We start from the raw sequence: 20,557 nt of genomic DNA on the forward strand, positions 1-20,557 counted from the left end.
ACTTTATGCCCGTGGCTACTAGAATTAACAACAGGCTATAGATCTAATGATGGCACATTATATACTGTATAGTCAGTAGAGATATTTCTAGATTCCTACAAATGATATTTCCCATTGTGTCTTAACTTAAAAAGTACCTGTCACCAAATAAACTTTTCTAAACTAACTCAGGCTATGTCCCCTAACTACTCCAAACACTCCTCCAACCCTTAAAAAAAATGTCAGAGCTTTAAAAAGCTGTGTATCATACCTTTCTTCTTGCTCGCATAGTGCAATCTCCCAGCAGAAGAAACTGGGTATTTCCCAGCAGACATGACATTACTGGTCTGCTGGGGGACCACTTCCGCCCTTGCATTGTTGCAGTGCTGTGATGAATAGTAGACCTCAAGCTCTGAGCAGCAGCTTTCAGTCTGTGTATCTTTCAGTGAGGCTGTTTGAGGCTTTCAGTCTTTGCAGCTTTTAGTCTCTGCAGCTTTTTGTCTGTGCAGCTTTCAGTCTGTGCAGCTTTTAATCTGTGTAGCTGTCAGTCTGTGCAGCTTTCAGTGAGGCAGCTGTCAATAAAGCTCAGTGTAGAGAAACACTTCCTGAGTTTGGTCTCCTTCCAGTACAAACAGGAGACCAAAATATGAGATTTTGACCAGACGGAATGTGTTCTGGCCAAGAAAGGAGACCTCTGGTGGCCAGAAATATACAGCAGAAAAACTAACATAAAACGTTTATTTTTTTAAATGGAAGCCAAGTACAAAAGTTGTTTATTTGCCAAAAGGAATCAAATTAAATACCCATTTAAAGCCCATTTTCCTCTTATTGTGCCTCAAGCACAAAAACGTATACAGAGAAAAATGAAAACTATTAAACCATGGAAGCAAGTCAGATCCCAAATTAAAATTTATTCATAATTAATAAAGATGAATAAAGTTGTCCTCCACTTTATCCTTATCCAGTGACATCAGACATTTGTGATATGAACATTGTGAAGCTGAGAGTAATGGACCTTAGAACAGGCCCGTGGGAAAGAAGGAGAATCCCAGGCCTTCCCACCAGTTTCCAGACATCACCCCACAGAAACTGGGTCATCAACTTGTTTTCTAGTAATTTTCTAGTAATTAAACACTGGCACTAATATCCTCCAGCACTAATTTACCAGAAATTGCAAACATCTCCAAATTCACAGAACTTCAATAATTACTATATATATATATATATATATATGTATATATATATATATATATATATATATATATATATATATGGCAAATAGGTGGCAGAACTCATTTCATACATATGTATACAAGGTAATTACTTTGTGCATATTACACTTCTATTGAGTTTCCAAGTCATTGTTTGGATTCTTGACTACTTTTCTAGAAAATTTCAATTACAAATTCATTCCTACTCATTCGACTGCTGAAGTCACCCAGAATTAATATATTTTGCATTGAACAAGGGAAAACGCCACTTAATGTTCACTGAAGCTTAAAATGTCTTATTAAATACACTTCAACACAATTTAGATTCAATACAACAACACTAGAGATGACAACAAAACAGATAAAAAAATGCAAAAATAACAACATATTATTTGTTATGAGATACGTATAAGGATGAATAGAGAATGATGAACATTCTAAGAATATTCAGATTTTTTCTTAAAGATTGTATGTGGATAAAAAATATTTCCTGAACAAAAAAATCTTTTGTCTAACTATGATTTAAGAATTTTAAATATGGCCAACTTCAGATTATAAGTCAGCCATCAGTCAGCAAATTTTATTGTTAGTTGTTAAATTTCACTTACGGAATGATGTTTTCTTAAAAATGGCTATTTCTTTAAAGGGGTTATCCAGGAAAAAACTTTTTTTTATATATCAACTGGCTCCAGAAAGTTAAACAGATTTGTAAATTTCATCTATTAAAAAATCTTAATCCTTTCAGTACTTCTGAGCTGATGAAGTTGAGTTGTTCTTTGCTGTCTAAGTGCTCTCTCGGAAACCGCCCAGTTTAGAAGCAAATCCACATAGCAAACCTCTTCTACTCTGTGCAGTTCCCGAGACAAGCAGAGATGTCAGCAGAGAGCACTGTTGCCAGACAGAAAACAACAACTCAACTTCAGCAGCTGATAATTATTGAAAGGATTAAGATTTTTTCATAGAAGTAATTTACAAATCTGTTTAACTTTCTAGAGCCAGTAGATATATAAAAAAAAGTTTTTTTCCTGGAATACCCCTTTAATCTAATGTGTATGGGCACCTTAAAGCGGTTCTCAGCCACTTTGAAACATATCCCTAATCCGCAGGATATGGAATAATTTTGGGATTGCGGGGAGTCTGACCACTGTGACCCCCTGTGATCTCCAGAATGGGGCCCGTATTCTCCATGTTCAGCGAGCAGTGTATTGGCATGTACTCCACATACCTTATATAGGAGTGCGGGAGGTACACATGCGCAGTTCTCGGGTATCTCCATCACTCCCATAGACAGTGCGGGAGACACATGCTGACATACTGCTCCATGCACAGGGAGAGAGAGGGCCTGTTTTGGAGATCATGGGGGGTCTCAGCGATTGGAACTTCCCGTGATCAAACATTTATCCCATATATAATGCAGAAAGGAGATACCTCTTATAATAGTAAAGTACCCCTTCAATTCTTCACAGCTCCATTTTAAGTTGTGAATCTCAACACTATAACTGGTAATTCAATAAAGTCTACAGCCCTCAGCTGTCTCTACAAATCCTGAGGCCAACAAGCTGAAGGGGCTCACATATTCACAAACACACTTCCAATGAACCTTTGCTTGAGGCAGTCCATGAAGCAGGGTTCTTTCTGTTCCCCAGGGACCTTTTCACCCTGATTTATGATCTAAAGTTTTCATACTCTGTGACATCACTAACCCAGATACAGTGATGTCACTAGAATTAGAGTGTTACTGTCTAATATACAATCAAGATTTTCATCACCAACAAATATAAAAACCTACTCCCGAACCTGTGGCTACAAATTAAATCAGAATTATTTTCTTGTCAATGACCTTTGACCTTCACGAACCAAATCAGTGGTGTTATCAATTTCAACCAATCAGAATAAAGTATCCATTTTTAGCAATCATTTAGATAATAAGATCCAATATCCTATTGGCTACCGTCAACAAAACTCCTACTCTACTTTTTCATACATTTCAAACACCATTTCACAATCCATGACAAACCACAATTCACAATGCTAGAAATTTCGAAAAATGTTGGTTACTTACCCACATCAACGATATTGTCAAATAGAAAGACAAAGTCTTGACCTTCGCCACTGACTGACGACAGAGCTTCCCTTTTCTTGGCCTTGACCTTTGGAGATGGTATTGCCATGGTGACTTAAAAACCTTCCCAATAATTCCTGGTTAAATCCCCCTGTTTACTCCACCAGTAAAGCCTCTGCCAGTTTCCAGATAATTCTTGGTTCACAATCCAACGTAAGTGAAACCAGATCTGTCCTCTGTGACTTGTTTCTCCAAGATGTTCACAAATCAGGTACTTGGAATGTTTTTCTTAAATTCCCATGTCAAAGGCAGTCATCACGAGCCAGTGATCATCCCACCTACATAAACTGCCATACAAATAATCAGGTGTGAGCTGGGAGAGAGGCGTGCCTGGATCATGCCCAGTAAAGTCAAGAGTTTATGGCCTGTCTCCAGAAGATTATGGCTATAATAAGTACTGACTGTCCGCTCTCAGATATATATATCTTCTCCCTGTAAAGGCAAAAGAACTCTTTTTAGAAAGTCATTAAGGTCTTATGGAAAACAACAAAAAATTGTAGGAAGAAAAGCCTAAATCAGTCCCAAAACATTATAATTTAATTTAGGTTTTTCCTCAGGGGTGGAAGAAGCTTGAAATCTTGCAATAGTTACTGTATTTACTCAGCTTAAAATACTATGTGCTATATATTGATCATAGTTGAGCAGGATTTTCAAAAGTTCGGTACGCTAGACTTGTCAAACTTTTAGAAAAAAGTTTTCGTTGTGGCCAACCAGTTTTACGCGAATCGGCAATGCAATAACCCTTAATTCATGTTGATAACGCTGCCCAAGAGCTGTAAAGCCCTAAATACCACTGCTAGGGTCACCTAGGAATGTATTCACATAATTTTAATGTGATTTTAAGACAACGTTAATGTCAATGTTACGGTGAAATGCGGTAACCCATGGTTTTAAAACACACTGCACTAGCGGATTTTGTATACTTTTTAACACTAAAATAAAGGTGCATAAAGTATCACTGTTTTTTGGAGGATGTATGCCAGTGTTAAAATGCACACAGAGGTATTAGAAGACACAATGGCTTTTTCCAAGTGTTCCAGAAATTCTCCCTTTTGGGCGTTACATCAGGATTCAGCTGTCCCAAAAATAGTGAAGAAGAAATAACTTTTGTATGAAAACCCTGAAATATTATCTCTTTTTTTTTAGGGATCATGGGTTGTGTATGTGTACGCCTGGCTGGTAATAGCAGGGGCAATGGTGATGGACTGGTGGTAGTTGTAGCCAGCAGACAACATGCTGTGGTGGACTGGTGGGAGTTATAGTAGCCAGTGAACAGTAGGCAGTGGTGGACTGGTGGGAGTTGTGGCCAGTGGACAGCAGGGGCAGTGTTAGCACTGCTTATCAGTGGCATCTGGCACAGAAGTTTTAAATTCCTCACTGATCCATGTCTGATTCATTTTAAAGAAAATCTGCCACCAGTGTCACCTGCACTAACCTGTCGGTACAGACTGGTAGTGCAAATGGCACCGATGACAATGGTACCTACCTTGTCCTATTCTGTGCAGGGGATCTCCAGTAATCTCCTCCGTTAGCTCCAGCTCCGGGCACCCAGCTTGGGGCACAGGCGGAGCTTAGTGATGTCACTGCTGCTGTTCCCAGGCCTGGGACCCAGCAGAGAGAAGCAGCAGCTTGGGGCTTAGTAACGTCCCCGCTGCTGCTCTCTTTCCAGGTCCTGGGAACAGCAGTGGTGACATCACTAAGCTCCGCCTGTGCCCCAAGCTGAGTGCCCAGAGCTGGAGCTAACGGAGGAGATTACCAGAGATCCCCTGCATGGAACGGGACAAGGTAAGTAACATTGTCATCGGTGTCACCTGCACTACCTGTCACTTTAACAAATGTGAGTTTTTCCACATTGCTGAGTGATGCTGCCACCTACCATGCTAAACACTTTTTCTAATACTACACTGGAGGGTGGACAAGACCGAACACCCAATTGCAAACTGGGCAAGTTCTGTAGAAAAATATAATCTGGTGACCCAAAAGCCTATTCCATGTTCACTTTCAGTGTAAGAAAAGTGGATTTATGTTTTTTTTTATGGTAGAGAAGTTATATTTTTGAATAAACCCAGAAAATACAGGTAACTTGTCACAAAATGCCTAATCCACTTTCACTCTCAATGATAGAAATGCAGATGCAAAAGGCAGCCACCAGCATAATGCTTTGCTCACCTTTTTTTGTGTTGCAGTGTAATAGATATTTTTTTTCTCGTTCTACAGTCACACTGCTAGGATTTTTAGTGGAGTAACTGGACACAGTAATGCAGGTAACTAAGGCCAGCCCACTGCACAATGCTTTGCTTAAATTCATTTATATTGAATTTGTAAAAGCTTTCTGGAATCAGTAGTTCCACAATGAGTTTTTCTGTGCACTGGTTACTGCTTAACTTTTTCTCCAAGATTGCGGGTGCAATACCATACATAGGGTTTTATTAGTCTAAAGATCTAAAAATCAACAAGCCTCCTTTTGCCTTAAAGGGGTATTCCAGGCAAAACCTTTTTTTTTTTATATATATATATATATCAACTAGCTCCGGAAAGTTAAACAGATTTGTAAATTACTTCTATAAAAAAATCTTAATCCTTCCAATAGTTATTAGCTTCTGAAGTTTTCTGTCTAACTGCTCAATGATGATGTCACGTTCCAGGAGCTGTGCATGATGGGAGAATATCCCCATAGGAACTGCACAGCTCCCGGGACGTGAGTCATCAGAAAGCAGTTAGACAGAAAACAACAACTCAACTTCAGAAGCTAATAACTATTGGAAGGATTAAGATTTTTTTATAAAAGTAATTTACAAATCTGTTTAACTTTCCGGAGCCAGTTGATATAAAAAAAAAAGTTTTGACCCGGAATACCCCTTTAAGTTCTGAGCTACACCAGGTTGTATGGGCTCCTCTCGCTCTTCTCTAATATTGATATGATCCCTAATAGCAGATTTATTCCAATCATGAGTGTTTACTACTATAATGACCCTACTAAATAACCCCATTAGAGTTAAACTCCCCAGACCAAATCAGTTAGCCTATTGCAGCATTGCACCTCTGGATTATGGCATAGTTGCCTAATAAAAGTCCCAAATAATGATGCATAACTATAATACACATATTCATAGTGATAGTAGAAGACTCAAGTGCAGAAGGTTTCTATATGACAACTGTGGATAATTGTTTCATAACCACAAAAGAATGACAGATATTGTTTAAAGGGGTACTCCACTGCCCCAGCATTCGGAACAGTTTTTTTTCCCTAAGGCTGGGTGTGGGCTGCAGGGGTTGTGATGTCACGGCCACACCCCTCGTGACGTCACAGTGTCAAGGAGTAACTCGCAGGTTTAGGCCCCAAATATGATTGACTGCCTCTGTCTATTAATATTTGCTGGTTGTCGACACAAAGAAAGAGCACCACACAAAGAGTTGGTACAATTCTCCTTTTCCAGCAGATGTGTTGGTCACACTGGCCAAGGAGTTCTGATTTATTATACGGAAGTTACATTTGTTTCATACGGTTATCAAAGTGGGAGGTTAATTCACACATCAAACTATAGTGTTACTTTTTGATTGGTCATTTTTGTATACACGCAAAAGCATCTTATTAATATGTATATGTAGATATATTTATCATCTGCCTTGTGATCTAATATTTTCCAGCTTTGATTTGTAGCTTCTCTTTTTCCTTCAACTTTTGCCTTCAGTCTTGACCGCAGCATAGTTCCTTGTTCTGAGCCGGTATTTTCCTGCTGATTCATGTGTCTGATGACAGACTCCATTTTAAAAACAGGTTTAGCATAAACTGATATATGGATTGAGGATAATAAATGTCTTTCAATCAATCCTTGTCATTCCCCCTAAAGACATTTTTATCTTTATCTTTCCCTAGTATATGTTCTCCCTAATAGTCCCAGGTTCAGGAGGAGAAAGAGGTATTGGGTGCTTCACTGGTTTGAGACGAATGGTTCCTTATGAACCGCCCCCCTTTGTACCCGGACTTATCCTTCTCCTGGGACTCACCTTATGTACTAAGTGATATAATTTTCATCCATATTGCTTATAGCTAATGTCTGACTATGAAGGGTATTGTAGCTGAGATCTTTAACATTACACACGTGGCAACCGCCATGCCCCCTCCCATAGACTTGCATTGAGGGGGCGTGACTTCACGAGAGGCGTAGTCGTGACGTCACAACCCTTTCGGCCCACACTCAGCGTTCGGAACAAAATGTTCTGAATGCTGGGGCAGTGGAGTATCCCTTTAACTAAAGAAGAAGTAACTAACATACTACAAGGATCATTCTTGTCAAGTGCTTTAAAATTCGCTCTAGTAAATGTTTATAACAACTATGCCCATAGTGCTGCTTTATCTGGTAGCTGCTAATCACTAAAATCAGGCTTGCACTCCATACAGGGGCTCTGCTTCTCGCTACACCCCAATACAACACAATGTTTTAATGAAATCAAGAAACGAAGACCCCCTACATATCCAGACCAGATTTAGGTGTATTAAATTTTTTTGTAAATGCGCCGACAAATTGTGGAAAATTTGCGTCTGTTTTTGCAAAATGTGCTTTATGTAAGTCTATGGGAAAGTGGTTGCCTTTGCATACAGTATATAAAAATGTGCCTGTCTATCCCTAAAAATAAGTGACATGTGATTTTACGGATGCAATCCTCTTAGGTGAAGGGAGCGTGTCCCTCCTTGTTGTGGTGGGTTGGTGATTGGTTAAAGGGTTCCTTTCATCAAAAAAACTTTTGATATATTATAGATTAATGTATGCAGAATAACTTTCCAATTGCATGTTATTAAAAAAAATATGCTTCTTTCTATTTAATTTTCCACTTTGAAGAAATGACCTCTAGGGGTCTCCCTACCAGTCTTTTTTTAATAGATTTCATACTCATGCTGGAGTCCTAAATCTCAGACTGCAGCCGGGACACAGACAAACTTCCTGGCAGGGAGCAGTGCTGAGCTTGTCTGTGTCCCGGCTGCAGCCTAAGATTTAGGACTCCAGCATAAGTCTGAAATCTAAAAAAAAAAGGACTGGTAGGGAGACCCCTAGTGGTCATTTTGTCAAGTGGAAAATTAAATAGAAAGAAGCATATTTTTTAATGACATGCTATTGGAAAGTTATTCTGCATACATTAATCTATAATATATAAAAAGTTTTTTTTGATGAAAGGTACCCTTTAATTAATTTTGATCAGTAAAAACATATTAAATGTTTTTGTCTCTAGGCATTGTTGTATGGTACCTCTGTGAGGTGCAATGCCTCTAGGTTAAAATATCTCTGTAATACTGCATGCAATGGAGCAATCCACTTCTGTGTCTCAATATCAGTATTGGCCATAGCAAGCTATGTATGTGTCAATGCCCATATAACAGAGCTGAATTTGTTTATTAGTATAAGGACTGCGCATCTACTGAAGAGAACCTCCAAAAGCAAGGACGGAGTCTGTTCCTTTTCTCATCAAATTAAATTAATTGAGTGAACCTATTATTGCGAGTTATGACTAAATGCAGCACATGTCTCCAGGAACATAACATGCAATTACATTTTATTGAAAGTTCCTAGGAGGAGCGTTTTCTCCATCTTCGCCGTGGACAGGATTGGCTTATTCAAATGCGGCAGTGAAAATGTTCTTGTAAATTAGAAAAGCCTTTATTTCTGCATGGTTAATTATATGTTAGGTTGCAAAAAGTCATGTCAGCATATTTCACCAGAAGTACAAGTTGAAACTGTGCAAAATGAACTTGTCAAAAACACACAGCTCAATGTGACCTAAAACACTAATAGCTTCCTTGGCATTCTTTATGGTAGATACACACAGTCCTTTACTAAATGATTCAAGGGAGATTGTATTAAAAAATAAAAAAAATGTATTAAAAAAAATAGGGTATTCCTTGATATGATGTGGTCCCAGAGGTGAGCTTTTTCCCACTTTGGCCATGTATACTGGGCCAGATTTACTATTGAAAGTGAACCATAAAACTGGATAATTGCTGTGGACCAGATTTATTATGTGTTTTAGACACTTTATGGGTTGTGTCCTTGGGGATATGGCTTCATTTAACAGTTTTCCGGCTAATAACAAGATCTACAGTATAGAGGATAGGTCCACAGGATAGGGGAGTCTGATCACGGCTGGTTTGATGGCAGGGACCTTCCTGTTTATCTGCAGAACATAGTTTTGTTTCTTACCTCTGAGTGCTCTGGCCCCCACTCTCTGAGACAGTCATTGCCTGTTTCCTGACAGTTCCTTTGCCTTCTAATTTTGTATCATGTCACTCTCTAAGTTTGACCCATATCTTGTCCTAACTCTGTCTTTGCCTTTGTGATTTTGTACTTTATCTGCACGTGTGTTACTGACCTGGTTTGTCTAACTATTCTAAATACCCACTACACACCTGCACGTAGTGCAGCATAAGGAATGTCGCACAGTCGGGTGCCGCCATTTAGGGCGGATCATCCAAGTAGGTTTACAGACATGACAGAAGTAGAGATCAGCGAACTTACAGTAAATTCGATTTGTCACGAACTTCTCGGCTCGGCAGTTGATGACTTTTCCTGCATAAATGAGTTCAGCTTTCAGGTGCTCCCGTGGGCTGGATAAGGTGGATACAGTCCTAGGAGACTCTTTTCTAGGACTGTATCCACCTTTTCCAGCCCACCGGAGCACCTGAAAGCTGAACTAATTTACGCAGGATAAGACATCAACTGCCGAGCCGAGAAGTTTGTGTCGAATCGAATTTACTGTAAGTTCGCTCATCTCTAGACAGAAGAAGTATATTTTTCACAGATCAAATTCATCAAAATGCATTCAACAACCTATTTCAATAATTTTAAAAAAATCATGTTTTTCAATCAGTTTCACTAGAACAATTTTATTTAATTTTTTTTAAAAGCCATGCCACCTTTATTTGTTTGAGTTGAAAAAACAAAAACAAAAAAAACCAACGGCTATGGAATAAATTGAAAATAATGCCATAATCAATCTACCAGCTTTGTTTTCTGTATGACTCTTTCCTTTATTTAATTTTTTTCTACAATTAGAGAAAATTATTAATCATCAAAATGAACAAAGATTTGGAATAAATATACTAAGGCAGTCTTGGTTTTGAGACATCTGGAGATCCACCGTTTGGATACCATTACCCTAAGGAGATCTAAAACAATTTTGTAAGGGCATCTAAAACAGGCGGCAGTTCTTCCATTTTTCCCATGTTTGTGCTGCTGTTCTGTATAATCGGGGGCTATTTTCTATTTCAGTCCAGCCCTGTCATTATATCCTTACATTTCTCTTGCCTCCAGCACAGGAGACGTCACATTATCACCTTACCAGCAAATCTGTTTTTACGGATTGACAACAGAGATAAGCAAATGATCTTATAAATACAGTGGTCCCTCAAGTTACAATATTAATTGGTTCCAGGACGACCATTGTATGTTGAAACCATTGTATGTTGAGACCATAACTCTATGGTAACCTGGTAATTGGTTCTGAAGCCAACAAAATGTCATCCAAAAATAGGAAAAAGTGAGGATTAAAGAAAAATAAGTAGATAACTAATAGAGATAAAGCAAATCCTTACATATAAAAGTAATAAAGATCTGCTGGGAGCTGTAATTACTGTCTATGTCAGTGTTTCCCATCCAGGGTGCCTCCAGCTGTTGCAACACTACAATTCCCAGCATGCCCGGACAGCCAACGGCTGTCCGGGCATGCTGGGAGTTGTAGTTTTGCACCCTGGTTGGGAAACAATGGTTTATGTAGAGGACAGGAGCTTCTTCAGGGTCCTATACAGTACACACAGTGTCCCAAATGGAGCCGCCCTTACTTGGTGTCCAAAGGAGCAGCTAACCCTGGCACAGGTAAGGAGTAGTACAGAACTTGTAGTTCCTCCCTGTACTGTAGGGGGCGCTACCAGACACCAGTCAGTGCATGCACTTCAGTAATACAGGTAATTTACCAGTGAATGCCCATTCTGATAGGTCAGTTCCTCCAGTTTTGACATGTTTCACAGATCTGGACTGTCCGTACATTGTATGTTGAGTCTGGTTTCAAGTTGCGATGGTCCAGAAAAGACCATTGTATGTTGAAACTATTGTATGTTGAGGCCATTGTAAGTTGAGGGATCACTGTACAGGCTTTGCTATCATGAATCTTACAATGACAGAAAATATCACACAATCCACCAAAATCATGACAGAAAGATTTATGGGTAAGCTGAATTTGGGTGAAGCTTTCAACGTAGGGAATAGGGAATAGCTTACATAGCACTGGTCTTCAGCAATATAGTGTTTGAATTAGAATTACTTCCCGTATCTGCAATAGTATTCCAATAATAATATGCAGATTATGAAAACTTTCCAATTGCATGTTATTAAAAAATATGCTTCTTTCTATTTAATTTTCCACTTTGAAGAAATGACCAGTAGGGGTCTCCCTACCAGTCCTTTTTTTTTTTTTTTTATAGATTTCAGACTCATGCTGGAGTCCTAAATCTCAGACTGCAGCCGGGACACGGACAAACTCCCTGGCAGGGAGCAGTGCTGAGCTTGTCTGTGTCCCGGCTGCAGTCTAAGATTTAGGACTCCAGCATAAGTCTGAAATCTAAAAAAAAAGGACTGCTAGGTACAGGTAAGGAGTAATACAGAACTTGTAGTTCCTCCCTATACTGTAGGGGGGCGCTACCAGACAGCCAGTCAGTGCATGCACTTCAGTAATAGAGGTGATTTACCAGTGAATGCCCATTCTGATTGGTCAGTTCCTCCAGTTGTGACATGTTTCACAGATCTGGACTGTCCGTACATTGTATGTAGAGTCTGGTTTCAAGTTGCGATGGTCCATAAAAGACCATTGTATGTTGAAACTATTGTATTTTGAGGCCATTGTAAGTTGAGGGATCACTGTACAGGTTATGAGAAATTTTTAATTCACAGTTTCGCCACCTTACCTAAATGAAAAATATTTAGATTGTTTTACAACTGACAACAACTGGGCCCAATGGGCATTATTATTAGTGTTGAGCGGCATAGGCCATATTCGAATTCGCGAATATATGGACGAATATTCGTCATATTCGCGAATATTCGCATACTCGTAATATTCTCGTTTTATTTTCGCATTATGCGAATATCCGCGTGTGCGAAAATTAACATATGCGAAAATTAGCATATACAAAAATTAGCATACACGAAAATCCGCATATGCGAAAATTAGCATGTGTAACTTTTCGCATATGCGAACATTCGCACACCAGTCTCACACAGTAGTATTAGAGCCTTCTTACACCACATAAGCTGGAAGCAGAGAGGGATGATCACTGTGATTTTTACTGTGAAAAAAATATATATATATTCGTAATTACGAATATATAGCGCTATATTCGCGAATATTCGCGAATTCGCGAATATGCGATATTCGCGAATAAAATTCGAATTGCGAATATTCGCGAGCAACACTAATTATTATCTTATATTGGAGTCTATCTGGTTCCATTGTGAATTCCTGAGTTTTAAGCATGCAGTTTTTTTCTGCATCAAATCTATTGGAACTACTGAAGGAAAATCCGAAAAGCCTTTAACAGTAGTGTGCACAAAGCCTTATGCCATCTAGCTATCCTGGATTCACTAAATGAAAAACTGCCTTTTACATTGTTAGGTATAAAAACAAATCCCATCTATTTGCTCTTTCATGACATATTTAGGCAATAGAGAGTAAGGATCATGGACACCTCTATTCCAGCAAGAGAAGTGAGCAATAAATTAGAATGGCTAACGTTATGAGGAACCTCGCCATCTCCTATCATACAGAGGGCCATTTATTAAATGTGTGGCAAAATGAAACTTCACTTGGCTACTATAGCTTATAGTTGGGGGTTCCAAGACAGACTTACAGCTATTAAAGGGGTACTCTGGTGGAAAAAATGTTTTTTAAATCAACTGGTGCCAGAAATTTAAAAAGCTTTGTAAATTACTTCTGTTTAAAAATCTTAATCCTTCCAGTACTTATCAGCTGCTATATGCTCCACCGGAAGTTCTTTTATTTTTGAATTTATTTTCTGTCTGACCACAGTGCTCTCTGCTGACAACTCTGTCCATGTCAGGAGCTGTCCAGAGTAGGAGTAAATCCCCATAGCAAACCTCTCCTGCTCTGGACAGTTCCTGACTTGGACAGAGGTGTCATCAGAGAGCACTGTTGTCAAACAGAAAAGAAATTCACAAAGAAAAGAACTTGCTCCGTAGTATGCAACAGCTGATAAGTACTGGAAGGATTACGTTTTTAAATAGAAGTAATTTACAAATCTGCTTAACTTTCTGGCACTAGTTGATAAAAAAAAAAAAAATAATAATAATAATGTTTTCCACCGAAGTACACCTTTAAAGGGGTATTCCAGGATTTATTTTATTTGACTATGCTACAAGGGCTGTAAAGTTAGTGTAGTTCATATTATAGTGTCTCTACCTGTGTTTGATGGTGGTCTTGCAATTCTTCTGTAATTTTTGCCCCAATTTTTATTTTTAACAGCATACAAAATGACTGTCATCTCAGGTTTTCCCAGGTTGCAGTGTGGCCGAAGACATTACATCACTAGTAAGGTATTCAGAGAAGCTTGCCTTTGCTTCAATGGGTGGAGTGACCACTGGGTGAGAGGGAGATCCTACTGTAGGGAATTGTAGTTTTGCAACAGCTGGAGGCACCCTGGTTAAAAAACACTGGTCTATTGCATGGAAGGGAGCACATGTGTGTTTCAATGGGTGGGGTATCTGATGTGTGGGAGTGAGAAAAGTGACCTCACACTTACAAATAAGGAATCAAGGGACTTGTAGTTGGAGGTAGGAAACTCCAACAACAAAAACCACAGCGTTATGGTTGACATAGCTATTTAGCTCCAAGACAAGCATGGATCCTTGCTGAGCATATCTGGCAGGTAAGGACTAAAGTCATCCTATAGTGGATGTCCCCTTTAACTGATCACTGTAGCAGTTGCCTGCAGAGAAGGGGTTGTCTTCATGAGACATTTCTTTTGAGTCAGATGCCAAAATGTTACATAAGAATTTAGTATGATAAGTGGTCGTAATGTGTGTACAGAACTGCAAAATAAGTTGCAACTATATAAGTAACCGTAGAAATTAAGAACAACTTTTAAAAAAAGCAAATAAATAAATACAGATGTGCGTGAAATTCCTCTTCAACTCAAATAGGTGATAAATGTGCTACAGAGAACTTTTTTTTGCTTACTCCACATACTTCATTCCACCTAGAGGAAATCACTGCAGGTCTTTGCTTGTCCCAAAACCCATCACCTAATCAAACAAAGCAAACGTTCTTGTGGGATTCTGCAAGTACCAAGCAATGACGTATATTCGGAAATCATCCAGCTACAATGAGAAGTTTCCAAGATGGTGAAATTAGGCAGTTTGTGACCTATTGAAAAGGCATGCACACAGTCACACAAAGACAGACACCTTCTCAGTCCCGTTCTTACAGCTTTGGGTGCAACATGCAATGGTGTTGGTGACAAATGTTCTTTTTTTTTTTTTTCTGCGAACAATTGAATGGACTTCTATTTCTTAAAGGAGTACTATCTTGTAGTAAAGCGTAACCCCTATCCAATGGATAGGGGATGAGTGTCAAATTGTGGTGCGGGTCCGACCGCTGGGACCCCCACAATCTCCGCACGGCACCCTGGCAGTCCCCAGGAATGGAGTGTCGACCCCTGCATGAAGCAGTGGCAGTCTTTTTGTGTGGGGGGGGCGACACGCTCCGTTCCTGGGGACTGCCATACAGGAGATCGCGGGGGGTCCCAGCAGTAGGACCCCCATGATCTGAATTGGGGTTAAAGGGGTACTCTGAATAGGGGTTAAAGAGGTAAATTAACTGGTGCCAGAAAGTTAAACAGATTTGTAAATTACTTCAGTGCTCTCTGCTGACACCTCTGTCCATTTTAGGAACTGTCCAGAGCAGGAGAGGTTTGCTATGGGTATTTGCTCCTACTCTGGACAGTTCCTGACATGGACAGAGGTGTCAGCAGAGAGCACTGTGCTGAGACAGAAAGGAAATTCAAAAAGAAAAGAGCTTCCTGTGGAGCCAGGGTCGGCGTTGGGGCGGGGCATCCTAGGCAATTGCCTAGGGCCCCCATCCAAAAGGGGGCCCCTGGAAAGTTTTAAGGCAGTACTAACAATACTCCATTTTGCGCAAAATCACGATAAAATCGCAGCATTTTTGTTGCGATTTTACTGCGAATTTGTGTAAAATGCAGTATTGAAGGCATAGGGCACTAACACTCCTCCCCCTGTCCTGAGCATTCTGGAGGAGCGCTGCTTGCATTCCACTTATCAGACGTCACCGCGCTTGGAGGAAGCGGCAGGCAGCGCTCCACTAGTAAATCCCCCTCACATCCTGCTTGCGCTTTATTTACCTCTACTATGTGCGGCCCTGCAGGGCTGAGGAGGCCAGGGGCTGCTAGGAGCACCTACTGATGTGACCCTGGGGCAGAAGCAAGGCAGCCTCAACCAACCCGGGTAAGGAGAGGCTTTGGGTTGGGGATGTGTATTGTATATATGTATGTGTATAATTTTGTATGATGTGTGCATGATAGATTTATGTGTATGTATGATGTGTGTTAGATGTGTATCTATGATGTATGTATGATGTGTTTATGAGGTTTGTTACAGTGTGTCACTCCAGTAGTAAGGAGATTACATGAGGAGGAGGTTTGTTACAGTGTGTCACCCCAGTAGTAAGGAGATTACATGAGGAGGAGGCTTGTTACAGTGTGTCACCCCAGTAGAAAGATTACATGAGGAGGGGGATTGTTACAGTGTGTCACCCCAGTAGTAAGGAGATTACATGAGAATAGGGTTTGTTACAGTGTTTCACCCCGGTAGTAAGGAGATTACATGAGGAGGAGGTTTGTTACAGTGTGTCATCCCAGTAGTAAGGAGAATACATGAGGAGGAGGTTTGTTACAGTGTGTCACCCCAGTAGTGAGGAGATTACATGAGGAGGAGGTTTGTTACAATGTGTCACCCCAGTAGTTAGGAGATTACATGAGGAGGGGGTTTGTTACAGTGTGTCACCCCAGTAGTAAGGAGATTACAGGAGGAGGAGGTTTGTAACAGTGTGTCACCCCAGTAGTAAGGAGATTACATGAGGAGGTTTGTTACAGTGTGTCACCCCAGTAGTAAGGAGATTACATTAGGAGGAGGTTTGTTACAATGTGTCACCCCAGTAGTAAGGTGATTACATGAGGAGGAGGTTTGTTACGGTGTGTCACCCCAGTAGTAAGGATATTACATAAGGAGGGGGTTTGTTACAGTGTGTCACCCCAGTAGTAAGGAGATTACATGAGGAGGAGGTTTGTTACAGTGTGTCACCCCAGTAGTAAGGAGATTAAATGAGAAGGAGGTTTGTTACAGTGTGTCACCCCAGTAGTAAGGAGATTACATGAGGAGGAGGTTTGTTACAGTGTGGGGTGGGGGTGGGGCAAATGGGGGTGGGGCAAAAAAAAATTGCTTGCCCAGGGTTCAATCAAAATTAAAGATGGCCCTGGCAGTATTGGTAGTATAAGTATCAGTGGCAGATCCAGCAGGGGATATTGCCCCCCCCCCCCCCGCCCGGTTAATTTCCCCCATCACTTTTAAGGACATCCCTATGCCTATAAGCCAGGAGGAGCGGTGGTCGGAGCACTGAAGCAGGGCAATACAAAGACATACAGCCTCCAGCCATACACTGTATATGGTTGTAGGCTGTATGTCTGTGGGGGAATATACTGCCAACCTAATGTGGGGGAATAAACTGCCAGCCTAATGTGGGGGAACTATGCTGCCAGCCTAATGTGGGGCAACATACTTCCAGCCTAATGTGGGGGAACTATACTGCCAGCCTAATGTGGGGGAACTATTCTGCCAACCTAATGTGGGAAAACATACTGCCAAACTAATGTGGGGGAACTATACTGCCAACCTAATGTGGGGGAACTATACTGCCAACCTAATGTGGGGGACATATGCTGCCAAGCTAATGTGGGGGAACTATACTGCCAACCTAATGTGGGGGAATAAACTGCCAGCCTAATGTGGAGGAACTATGCTGCCAGCCTAATGTGGGGTAACTATTCTGCCAACCTAATGTGGGGAAACATACTGCCAACCTAATGTGGGGAAACATACTGCCAACCTAATGTGGGGGAACATACTGCCAGCCTAATGTGGGGGAACTATTCTGCCAACCTAATGTTGTGGAACATACAGCCAACCTAATGTGGGGGAACTATACTGCCAACCTAATGTGGGGGGATCTATACTGCCAACCTAATGTGGGGGAACTATACTGCCAACCTAATGTGGGGGGAACTATACTGCCAACCTAATGTGGGGGAACTATACTGCCAAACTAATGTGGGGGAACTATAATGCCAACCTAATGTGGGGGACATATGCTGCCAAGCTAATGTGGGGGAACTATACTGCCAACCTAATGTGGGGGACATATGCTGCCAAGCTAATGTGGGGGAACTATACTGCCAAAGTAATGTGGGGGGGGAACTATGCTGCGTACTTAAAGGGGTAGTCCACTGCCCCAGCGTTCGAAACATTTTCAGCAGGCCAGGGGCGGGTGAGGCGGGGGAAGGGGAGTGGCAACAGCTGGAGGCACAAAATGGGTCGGGTCAATGGCGGATCCACAGATGTTTCTGGCACGGAAATTCCATTTTCTGTGTCCGCTCAGAATGCATGGCTGTCTATGAGACGCTGAATTCCAGTGCAGTCCTAGTGCCGGCATATTATGTCGGTGTCCTGCAGTTTGCGGAATATCTGCACGGAGATTCTCCATGTGGACATTCTGTCTGTGAACTTAGCCTTATAGTATATGTGGGCGCATTACTGATTGGGATCACTGTTCATCTGTGTGCGGTGACTATTACTGTATAAAGAACAAGGTTACAATATAAGGTTAGGGCTACATGGGGAAAATGGGTCGCACAGTCAAAGATCACCATGTTGTTCTCCTTGAATCGTGCTGAATCTCAACTAATGTAAGTAAATGTGGTCACACATAGAGAAATCCAGCACAAATCAGTTCTTGCTCTTTAGGTGGTTTATTAAACCCTTAAAACAGCATCATAGAATGTATGGCTCCCTGTGACCCTGTGGTTTCCTGTCACCATACATTTTATGATGCCGTTTTATTTCTCTACGTGTTCCCTTACAAGTTGCTGTTGCTCCACAGCTGTCTGTGCACTTCGCTCTTGCAAAGGGGGAAGCTGAGCTGATCTGCACTAAATGGGGTCACATTGCGACCCCAAATTACCGCAGCCACAAATTCATCCTGGATGGAATTATTACGTTTCTCATGTTGTAGTCACAGCCATTTGGGGTTTGCAGCGCAGTCTCATTTACTCGCATTAGCCGAGATGCAGCACAATTCAGGAGGCGCAACATAGTGATCTTTGGTCACGCAATCTGGGGGCCCCATTTTTCATTTTTGCCCAGGGCCACACTTAGTCTAAAATCAGCCCTGTGTGGAGCATACAGAAGCTGATAAGTACTGGAAGGGTTCCGATTTTTATTTTTAAAATAGACATAATTTACAAATCTGTTTAACTTTCTGGCACCAGTTGATTTAAAAAAAAAAATTTCCAGCAGAGTACCCGTTTAAGTTTTGATGGGGTTTGATGGGGTTAAGTTTTGATTGTAGCCTAGATCATTGCTTCAAGACAAGTGGAACAAACCCAAACACAACAGGATATTGGGAACAGCTGACAATCTCAGCTAGGGGAACCCACGTGCAGCAAAAATGCCATATAAATCCTAAATAACACATTTCGCCTCCTTTCCAGTAAGGCAGGATTATTTACACAGTCTGTTTGCAGTGCTGGCCCATCCATTTACTTTGATCTCTGGAAAACATAATGGTTAATTGTATAACTCAATAATGCCCTTTCAACAACTCCATATGCAAATCAGTCTTCTGCAACCGAATTCGGCAGGTAAACCTAGCAGAGGCACAGAGGATGTCTCCGGGACAAGCTGACAGGTTTAGATATTTAATATTTTATCTTCCTTCCATGCCTTCCCTAGTACATATCAACACACCAAACAGCTGTCTAATCCATTTCAGGGGTAATTCTGTTACACCTTCACCAAGTCTATAAACATCCCCTCCTCATCAATTATGGAAGACAATGTTTATGACTTCCCATTAAAATTTATTGTGGGTGCAAAATAGGTTCCCAGATCAATGTGAAACAAAGTTCATGATACTTCGGAGACAAAATGTGAAATTAGTAGCAACAAACTTGTCATTTGTAATTGGGTCTCTCTATTCTGTAAGCCTAATGTTTCCAGACTGTATCCGATGATGATTAAATGAGAAGTAAATAGTATATATATATACTATATATACTATATACAAATCTCCTTTTTTTGTCAGTGTTACTACAAATGTTGATATGCCTCTTAGTAAATCTGGCGGCTCTGTGGCTGCTGTTGTGCCCAGTGTATACATGTACACCAGTTCAGAACTGGTGAAGATTTCTACGACTTTAGGTGTTGCAAATTGGCCTTAAAGCATACCTATCATATCACAGAAAAAAATAATAAAAAGTTATATGTCACTCAGTACCTCATCCTGATCATGTACGTATAACTTTTATGTGTCTAGTTTCTGTATTTCTTTTAAAATCAGCTTATATCAGATCACACTGAATTTTCATCTTCTCACAGGCAGGGGGCGTGTCCCTCTCTTGCCCTCACTGTACGTGACTAAACTTCCTCCCTCACTGTGTGTCACTGAGCTGTCAGCTGTCCTCCTCATGTAATCTCCTTAATACTGGGCTGGCACACTGTAACAAACCCACTTCCTTACTACTGGTGTACATGTGGCTGAACATGCTGTCACACTTGTGCTCCTTCTCCTCTATGCTATGGACAGACCTGTGCACTGAATCCTTTTCCTTCTCTCACTTGATGCTGCTGAGAGCTGGTGAGGTGTGAAGGGGTGTGGCCTCCTCTCAGCCAATCACAGAAGCTCACTCACTGCCCGCTCTCCTCTGCTGTGTGTTCGGAGATCCTCACACAGGGAGCGCACACAGGCTTAGAAAGCCTCCCCCCTCACTTCCTGTATTCCGACTGAAACGCTGATGTTGCTAACGTCGGAAAGACCATAGTAACAGGTGTGGCCACTAGTGGCCACTTTTATAGGATCAGTTTTCTAAGGGAAACTGTGGAAAAAATAGTATTAGAGA

General features: G+C 40.9%; 1 protein-coding gene across 2 annotated transcripts in view; it reads right to left on the reverse strand.

The window, feature by feature from the left end:
* PLCH2 (phospholipase C eta 2) overlaps nt 1-20,557 on the reverse strand; it is a 768,337-nt gene that overhangs the window by 681,049 nt on the left and 66,731 nt on the right. Inside the window, exon 2 of one of the 2 annotated variants that reach the window (XM_056543367.1) lies at nt 3,253-3,744. In XM_056543367.1, the coding sequence (XP_056399342.1) occupies nt 3,253-3,361 (109 nt within the window). In that variant the 5' untranslated portion in view covers nt 3,362-3,744. Of the gene's footprint in view, nt 1-3,252; nt 3,745-20,557 lie in introns of those variants that run through there. The other variant, XM_056543369.1, reaches the window with a different exon arrangement.

The sequence above is a fragment of the Hyla sarda genome, chromosome 10, assembly GCF_029499605.1.
Source record: "Hyla sarda isolate aHylSar1 chromosome 10, aHylSar1.hap1, whole genome shotgun sequence".
NCBI lineage: Eukaryota > Metazoa > Chordata > Amphibia > Anura > Hylidae > Hyla > Hyla sarda.